The following is a 10,000-nucleotide window of genomic DNA, read 5'->3' on the forward strand; positions in this document are numbered from 1 at the left end:
TTACAGACGTGTGAAAGGTCCGGAGTGTTTACTCGCGTATAAAGAAGGTTTTATTCTCCACTGAGTACAGACACTTACACACACACACACACACACACACACACACACACACACACACACACACACACACACACAGGGAAACACAATACCAGAGCTGACAGCTGATAAACTGGGACTTCTACATTTTTTAGTAAATTATTTATTATAATTATCTAGCTGTTATTTTGTTCTAAAATGAAACACAGAAAGAAAACAGGACACACACACAAAAATATTTTAAAAATGTGTTTATTTTCTATTAAAAAAATACAATTTTAACTCGTTTTTAATTTTTTTTTTTTACCTTACCCAATCTAGAAAACTAATATTTCTGATTCCTGACATGAGCCATGACGGAGATCAGCGTTTAAACAACCAGGAACTCGGATGTTTTAAACACAAGTCACATTTTTTTATTCTGTTATTATTTTTGTTTTATTGTTTTTATTTTATCTTTGTTTTTAAAGAGATCCGTATTAGCAGGACATCAGACGGTATTCGCTGATACACATCCAGATCGCTCGTTAATTTTACTCCTAAAAATGATTCTAAAATGTTGAGCAACAAGCAACGAAGAAATATTTCTTTCTGTATTAAAAGGCAACATTTTTTCGGAATTCAGACGTAAATGAGGTCAGGTCTCGTGAGGTTCCTGCGTGATCTCCAAAAATCTAAATCCGTTCAGAACATCGTATCTTGTTGTGTTTAACTTATCTTCTATGCTTCTTCATCTACAGACATGAACACCTCCATGTCCATGCGGAGTTTCTCCATCGGCAGACAGCCGTCTTTCTCCAACCTATCTCTGAGAGACAGCGGGCGGGGCCGAGCCAAAGCCGCCGTGTCCTTCGCCGCCGCCAAGCCCCTCTCCCGCGCTTCCTCCATGAGCATGGCTGACCTCAATAGCCTCTCCAACCTGTCTCTCAATGGCCTGGGAAACAGCACCAATGAGAAAGAAGCCATGCAGAGCCTCAACAGCCGTCTGGCCAACTACCTGGAGAAGGTTCGCTCTCTGGAGAAGTCCAACGCTGACCTGGAGCTCCGCATCAAGCAGCTCATGCTGGAGAGGGTTCCCAAAGGCCATGACATAGACGCCATGTTGGCTCAGGCTCATGCTCTGGAACATGAGGTACTACACACATACACACACACACACACACACACACAATTTGAGATCATTCACTCTTCAAAAGAGTTCCTGAATGGTTCTTTGGATGGCTATTGGCTCTTAAATTGGTGTGTTTTCTTGTAGGATTCTCTCAGGGTTCCTCTAGAGGAACAAGCTGAAGGACCTTTTAGAGTCCTAAGTTTCCCTGGATGCTTCATGAACCTCTTAAACTTTTTAAAAGGAACAATAGATATATATTTATAGACTATTATAAACAATGAAGAGATAAGAAACCAATAAAAAGGAAGGAAGAAAGAAAGAAAGAAAGAACAATAGATTTTACAGTTCTTTGTTTCCTTCAGTCAGTAGTTGTTGTTTTTTTTATCAGACCGTGATTTTTGGGAAGCAGTTCTATTCCTAATGGCTAATTTTTGTATCGTAGATCAGGGTCAGTGGTGCATTGAGCTCTACTAGGGTTCGGTCATTCAGGAGCTGGTTATCTGATCGGTTTTTGGCCACTGGAGCTGGACGCAGTTCAGAGTCTCGGGTTGCCATTTCTTCAATAGCCTCTTCAGTCTCAGATAACACACTGGTAGGGGAAGATTGATGGATTAAACCCAATCCAAAAAAAACAAAAAACAAGATTACAATTTTGTAATGTCTGAATGAGTTTTGACCTGACCACTGGAGGTTGCCAGATCTCTGTTTTTTGGAAAATCTCACATTTCATAAATATAGGGTGAAATCAAAGAGGTGATTGTTTTCTTCTTTACTCTGCTTTACAATCTCCTAGCCACAGGAACTGGCCGTAAGTTGAGACTGGTGTCTTGACCAATTAGATTAGATTAGATTCAACTTTATTGTAACTGGACAGAGAAGAAACATGAAGTTTGAAGCCAGAAAGATGGAATTCTGATAGGCTCAGAATCTGAGGACCCAAGAATGTGACAGGTGTATCGTAAGAGGATCTTCCTCGTCTAATTTGACGTGAGGATCTGTTCACGTGACTTGGTTTCAAGCCTGCTGAAATCACACATACAGGAACATATGTTCCTATATCTCCAACCCTGACTTCCTTCACCATGAATCATTCTGCAAGCCGAGCCGCTGGTTAATGATTAGTCACGCCTCAATCTCGACTTCAGATCAAGCGGTTACTCGTTAACATGAAGAATGTGCTCTTTAATTAGAGTAAAAGTTTAAAGAAAGAAAGAAAGAAAGAAAGAAAGAAAGAAAAACAAGCATCGGTGAAGGAACTGGTCTCCAACTGTGATACCATTTTATTTCATAAATAATCCCCCCCCCCATGTCCAGGTCAGGAAGAGGACTCTGGAGAATGCTCGCATCATGCTGGAGATTGACAATGCAAAGCTGGCTGCTGATGACTTCAGAATCAAGTGAGTGACAGGATTAATGTTCTGCCTTAGACACATATACATCCTTTGAAAAATGGGTGGTTCCTCCAGGGTTCTTTGGACAAGATGGAGAACTATTACAGGGTCAGCATTTGAACTTTTTTTTTCCGAAAATGTATCCCAAGAATGAGTAATGTCCTGAAGATCTATACTGATTTAATAAGAGGGTTCCTCAAAGGTTCTTTGGGAAGTTAGGAGTGATTTAAAGGGTTCCTTCAAACAGATTAGCTGGAAAAACAAATTTTTATACTAGCAGTTTAGACAAGGAGTGGACCAGGAGGATCAGGTGAAAGGTGGTACCTTAAAGATTCTTTGGATAGTTCTCCATAATAGGCCAAAGTAGAACATTACATATTCTAGATTTTTTGGACAGTGTACATTAGGAATATCCTGGAGATCTAGGTTCATTTTAAAAAAGGGATAAGCGTTTCATTAAAATGGAGAAGTTCAATAAGGATAACACGTTAGCTGAGACACCAGGATGTGTCCTGAAGATATATTCTCATTTAAAAAGAGGGTTCCTCAAACGTTCTTTGGGAAGGTAGGAGTGATTTACAAGGTTCCTTGAAATGGATTTTTTTTCTGATAGTGTAGACCAGGAATCTCTAATCCAAGATCTCTACTCATTAAGAAAGAGGGAACCTTAAAGGTTCTTTTGCTACTTCTTCTGATTTCTTTCTCCGAAGTAGACAAGCTAAAGAAACATGGTATGTTCTAGATTTTAGAAGATCTTTAGAAGAAGATCTAAGCCTTTTCAAAATGGGGTTCCTTAAAGGATGTTTGAAGAGTTAAAAGTTCTTTAGGAGTTCTTCAAACTGGACAAGCTGAAAACAGGTTCAGGTTCTTTGATGCTCATTAAAAAAAAGTTTGTTCCTAAAATGTTCTTTAGTTGAGTAAGAGTTTTAGTTTTTTCTATTTTTAATTTGAACTGATTTTGAAAGGAAAACCCATTGTTGCTGGTCTTCAGCGTTTCTATCTATAATCATCCATTCCTGGTTCAAGTGCAGAAAATGGAATGGTTCCTCAAATAAAAAGCATCTAGTGAAAGCAGTGGTGGATGTTGAAGGCTCTGCTCATGTTCCAGATGGGAGACAGAGAGTGCTATGTGTCAGTCTGTGGAGAGAGACTGTGTGGCTCTGAAAAAGGCCAAGACAGACCATGACCAGATCATCGCTACACTACGAGGAGATCTGGACAGCCTGAAAGAGGAGCTCTACTTCCTCAAGAAGAACCATGAGGAGGTACGTTGTCTATGAAATGCCAGGAGGAATCAGTGTAGATGTAATGGTGCAGGGTGAAATAACCTCAGATGTTACCACAGAGTCCAGATGTTACCACACTATGGGTGTATGTAGACATATTTTTCATTTCCTCTCCTAATCTTTGCAGTGTGTCTTACATCAGAAATTGTGTACAGAGTGGTTTTAAACAATCCCAATCTGGCAACCCTCCTGTCCACTGCTCCTCACATGAGCATGGAGCAGAGTGATTCCTGCCCCAGTGGGCCTCTTGCGCAGTTCCTGATTTGACCACTAGGTGTAATAACAACTCCGTAAAGCTAAAATGCATAAAATTAGCCTGTTCATTAGAGCTTTAATGGAATTGAAAACATATGGAGTTGTGAATAAGGACTAAGGGATTAACAGATGTTGATATTAATTATAGATTGTAATATAAAATTAAATAATTTTAAATAATAATCTTAAATATAATGCTTTATGAACATATTAGAACATGTCAACAGTCCATTAAGCTCTAACTAGCACCTTCATACTGTTACTAAAAACAGTTTAATTGAGATTTAATTAGTTTGTTTAATTAAGTGTTTGAGGCGTAAATCACCTCGATATCTGGACATGGCCTATCTTGTCTGTGTTATAGCGCAAACGTTGTGCTCTCTGACGTTCTGGACGCTTTCCTAAGGTGAATATGAGATGATGGCGCTTTAGGGTCTAGTAGCGTGCGATTGGTGTGTAGTTGTTACAAAGACAACAGAAGGTAACTAAAGACGTCCATCAAATATTTAAGACGAAGTTAATAATGTAAAGACTTCCACCTTCTCTACACCATGACACGCTATCAGGTTCTTAACACACACACACACACACACACACTTGTATGCACATGTACGGTACAGACCACACCTGGTTAAGTAAACATTTGAATTTAAACACACTTAACATAATCAAACACCATTCCACTGAGCTGGATATGAACTCTGTGCAGGAGATGGACAGCCTGCGGGCACGGATAGCCCAGGAGGATGTCAACGTGGAGGTGGACGCTGCTCGTGGCCCTGAACTCGGCTCGGTGCTGTCCGAACTCCGCTCTCAGTACGAGGGCATCGTTCAGAAAAACAAAGAAGAGGCGGAGGACTGGTACCGCAAAAAGGTCAGAGACGTAAAGTGAGGGCCGGCTCCGATTGGTCCGAAGGTGGAGATTCGTTTTAAATAACAGCAGCGGTATTAACGCGATGGTTAGGATAACGCTATCGTTGCCATGGTAACCACTAATCCACAGGGAGGTGTGTACTGGTTGCAAGGAGAATTAGGGAAGGCGTCTCCAGTGTCAATTTCAGCTGGACAAATTCAGCACAGAGTTTATGCTTAAAAAAAGGTCAAAGGACAGAGACAGAAAGAGTGGGCCAGTCCTGATTGGTCCGAAGGTGGAGATTTGTTTTTAATTACAGCAGCGGTATTAACGCGGATAAGTGCGGATACGCTATCGTTGCCATGGTCACCGCCAAGTTTATGCTTAGGGATACGCTAACATTGCCATGTGCCATCTCTAGACACCTTAAACTTTTTCACACCAGCTTTTTAAAATCCCCCCGACCACGATGATGGAACATTCCAGAACGTGTCCCTGTTCTCGTAACCTTGTGTAACATTCCTTATAGCCGCGCGGACCCACGTGTACAGCATTAAAGTGTGTAAAGGGTTTGTGTTTTTGTACCGTTGTAGCTGGAGGTGGTGCAGATGGAGGTGCGCGAGAGCAATGAGGCACTGCGAGGAGCTCAGAGCGAACTCACCGAGAGGCAGCGCTTCCTGCAGACCCTGGAGGTGGAACTGGAGAGCCTCCACAAGCAGGTCAGAACCATCACGGCGAGGGAGGGGGAGGTGGGGTGGGGGGACGGATGAACCTTTTAAAAACACTGCTCCTGTTTACAGCCTGAACTTCCAGAGCGCTTATAGAATTACAGCGCAATTTAAGACGTTGCCCTTTTCAAGCACAAGTCCCCAAAGCGCTGGCCGGACCGTGTCCCCGTGCCGTGTCCTATTTTTTTTCCCCCATCACACACACACACAAGCACCTGGCTGATCGGGTCAGTCAATTTCAGGTCCAGAATGTGAAAGTGATGCCGCTTAAAGTGGAAGGCTGAAAGTGACATTAGTGCCGGTGGAGGATGGAGTAATCCCTCACTATCACCTGCTGCATCAGAGACAACCTTTCACGTGAGACCTGGATTTTCTCCTCAGACGCAATCTCACTCTCGGATCAGGAGAGGTCTGTCTCATTTGGAGCTGGGCATTTACTGTAAACACATCACATAGGGGTCTGTTTCAAAAGAATTTCAACAAAACCAGCCCCCTAGCCACACACACACACACACACACACATATACACACACACACACACGCACACACACGCACACACGCACACACGCGCACACACACACACACATATACACACACACACACACGCACACACATATACACACACACACATATACACACACACACATACACACACACACGCACACACACACACACACACGTGCACACACGCACACACACATACACACACACACACACACACACATACTCACACACAGACACGCACACATGCACACACACACACACACATACACACACACATACACACGCACACACACACACACACACACACACACACGCGCACACACACGCACACACACACACGCACACACACACACACACACGCACACAGACACGCAGACACGCACACACACACGCGCACACACACGCACACACACACACACACGCACACACACACGCACACACACACAAGCAAACACACACACGCACACACACACAAGCAAACACACACACGCACACACACACACGCACACACGCACACACACACGCACACACAGACACGCACACACACACTTCTTTTTTAATGGAATACCTTAAAGATTTTTTTAAAGAATTCATATAGAAAACTGCACATCTGTCTGCATATCGAACCACAGCAATCATCATCATCATCATCTTTATCTTCTTCCATTTCTTCTTCCTTTCATCTTCTTTTTCTACAACTTCTTTTTCTTCTTCTTCCTGTTTTTTTCTTCCTGTTCTTCTTGTTCTTCTTCTTCTTTTCATCTTCTTCAACTTCTTCTTTATCTTCTTCTTCTTCTTCTCAACTTATCATCAGAAGGAACGTGATTAACGTGGGAGAACTCGTCTTGACCTCCAGCCACATCAGATCTTTATTTGTACACATTGTGTGTTTTTTATTTCTACTTTTTTCGTCTCGTTAGAAATGAGTGAAGGTCACGAAGGAGGCGCTGACCTGATACCTGACCTAATACCATAACATTTCAACCCAAAATACAGGCTGCTGAAGGAAAATTAATTCCATTCATGCCTCATAAACCTGCTGAGGAATTCGATGGAGTAGACAGTGGGCGGGGTTACGTCATCCTCCACCTCATCATCATCATCATCAAAACATTTCTATTAGTTAAAATGTAAAAGAAATGAGTGATAATTTATTTATATTTAACCGGCTAACATCCCTGTGTTTGTGAAGTCTGATGTTATTTATAATCAGACCTGTCTGAGTTTCGGTGGTTTGGATTAAACCAGATAAACCAGCTGAGAGCGACAAGTGTCCATAATAAACACACCGCTGATCTCTTCATGCCTGAGAGACACTGAGCTTTAATATTCACACTCACAGAAACACACACAGTTCATCAAGAACTAACACTCTGTTATAGAGTTCTGTATAGAACCTGTCCAGTTACAGAATAAATAATTATACCTAATTATAAAACCCTCTAAATAAGAGTTTCTCTCTCTATGTCTCTCTCTCCCCCTCTCTCTATGTATCTTTTTGTTCCAGAGATTAAAATAACTGATTTCTCATTTTGTTTTATTTCATTAACAGAAATATTGCTGTTTATTGTTTCCTACTCTGTTGTTCCACGTCCCTCTTTTTCTCTGGAAGCTGGTCAGCTGTGGAAGCTGTGATGGTACGATCTGGTCTTTGCATAAACGAAGCCTGGGGGTATAAATTTAAAAATAAATAAAGACACACATTGCCTTGATTCAGATGTGTGTGGATTTATTTGTAATGTAGGATCTACCTGAAGCCAGGCAGGAAGTGACACGTCATGGACAGGGCTGTTAGGAAAATGTTCAGGTTTGAAGCGACGCTTTATTGAAATCACATCGGAGCTGGAAATATAATGTTATTAATCAAGTAAAGCATTTTTTAAAAAATAACACAGAACAATTTGGAATGATTTTATCATTGAATTCTGACCACGTCCGGTCCCTCAGGTCGCCGCGCTGGAGGGGAACCTTGGAGAAACAGGTCAGAAGTACGCCATGGAGATGGAGCGCCTGCAGGCCACGCTGAACCAGCTGGAGGAGGATCTGTCACAGCTTCGACTGGACATGCAGCGCAACAAGACCGACTACGAGCAGCTCCTGCGCATCAAACAGAACCTGGAGCTGGAGATCGCCACCTACAGGCGCCTGCTGGAAGGAGAGGAAGCGTCAGTGTTCAAATCTCATATTAAAGCTTTTACTTTAACTCACTACACTCCTTCTAGGTCTGATTTTCTGTTTATTCTTCTCTCCTGCAGCGTTAAGGAAGTCCCTCCACCTCCTAAGAGTGAGTATATGAGTGTATAATGCTCATGTTAACATGTTTACAAAAGGAAAATAAATGACACTCTTCACACCCATAATCACCCTGCATTCACTTTGATAAGAGCTGCAGCCCCGCCCTGCTCGCTCTCACGGCTAGGAGACGGAATGTAACGTAAGTTAGCCCTGGCTCAAAAATACCACACAGCATTATCTCAAGTATTTATCTGCAACGAAACGAGCCGAGAGGTGGACACACGTCTCATAGCAGCCGGGCGACTAACAGAGGCCGTGGCTGCAGAGTAATGAGAGATTAAACGGCATAAACAGAGCAACGTAACAAAAACAGAGCGGCTACGTCCTTGGCTACGCAAACCTTAACAAAAAAAAATCTCTCTGCATCACCTTCACTTTCCTGACTGACCTCTTGCTTTTCCTCTCTGCAGAAGAGCCCGATGTTCGCACCAGGAAGATCGTCAAGGTGGTCACTCAGACCATGATCAACGGCAAAGTGGTGGACGAGTCCAGCGAGGTCGAACAAATTGAAGAGTCCAAGAAGTGAAATAATGCTCCCATTGTCTATTACAGAGCACATTAACCCCCACCCCCACCCCCCCAGGAGGCCCCTGAAGGACTCTCACGTTTCAGTTTCAGACCCATCAAAAGCTTTTCAAAGAGATCATCTTTCCTGCTTCTTTCTCCAGCTACACAAAGAGGCCGCATTACCAGAGCGGACAGATCTGTGCTTCAGCGCTGTACCTGGGATAAGTCCTCCCTTTGTTCTGTAGTGTTTTTATCAAAAGAAACATCCTTTATTATTGTTTCTCTTTTCCTGCTTGCTTGCAACTTGAGCATTTCTTCTAGGATGTAATGAAGCAGCAGGATGATAGTAGAGCTCTGTGATCTGTAAACAATGTCAACTATTCATGGTAGGAGAATGAAAATAAAATAAATATCCACTCACCTCGACGGGATTATTGCTGTTCTGCTCATTTCATAATGCTGATATCATTTAATTAAGACTTTATAAATGACTTTCATGTCTTTTAGTTAACAAGCAGAAGTTTTTTTAGGAATTAAACCACTACACTGAATATTCCCTGATCATTAATCAGCGCAAATCACCCTTCTCTTCTCTTTACTTTTTTAAAATCATATTTAATGTTAAAGTTAGTTTATAACATGTTTACACACAGTTAAGGATCAAGTATAACACTTTAATAACACTGTAATAACACATCTCATGTCTAAATAATACAAAAAAATAGAAATAAAAGGTATGTTTGTTCAAATTTTGTTGATTTTTGCAAGCTGTGAGTGAGTCTACTGTATAAGACACACACACGCACACACACACACACACGCACACACACACACGCACACATACACACACACACACACATACACACACACACATACACACACACGCACACACACACGCACACATACACACACACATACACACACACATACACGCACACACATACACACACACGCACACACACACAAAGGAAACTGATCCACTAATCCATTACACAGTTTCAGATCTGCAGAATCCCATAAAACTATCACAGCAG

General features: G+C 42.1%; 1 protein-coding gene across 1 annotated transcript in view; it reads left to right on the forward strand.

Annotated features, from left to right (window-relative positions):
* The window catches only part of si:ch211-243g18.2 (uncharacterized protein LOC559906 homolog), a 10,904-nt gene extending 1,233 nt beyond the window's left edge, over nt 1–9,671 (forward strand). Inside the window, exons 2-9 of the mRNA XM_058412804.1 lie at nt 777–1,168; nt 2,462–2,544; nt 3,647–3,803; nt 4,789–4,953; nt 5,526–5,651; nt 8,112–8,329; nt 8,420–8,448; nt 8,870–9,671. Coding sequence (XP_058268787.1) covers nt 779–1,168; nt 2,462–2,544; nt 3,647–3,803; nt 4,789–4,953; nt 5,526–5,651; nt 8,112–8,329; nt 8,420–8,448; nt 8,870–8,985 — 1,284 coding nt within the window. The 5' untranslated portion in view covers nt 777–778 and the 3' untranslated portion in view covers nt 8,986–9,671. The remainder of the gene's footprint in view (nt 1–776; nt 1,169–2,461; nt 2,545–3,646; nt 3,804–4,788; nt 4,954–5,525; nt 5,652–8,111; nt 8,330–8,419; nt 8,449–8,869) is intronic.
* Nucleotides 9,672–10,000: the final 329 nt, after the last annotated feature.

Source organism: Hemibagrus wyckioides, linkage group LG16, assembly GCF_019097595.1.
Source record: "Hemibagrus wyckioides isolate EC202008001 linkage group LG16, SWU_Hwy_1.0, whole genome shotgun sequence".
Lineage (NCBI taxonomy): Eukaryota > Metazoa > Chordata > Actinopteri > Siluriformes > Bagridae > Hemibagrus > Hemibagrus wyckioides.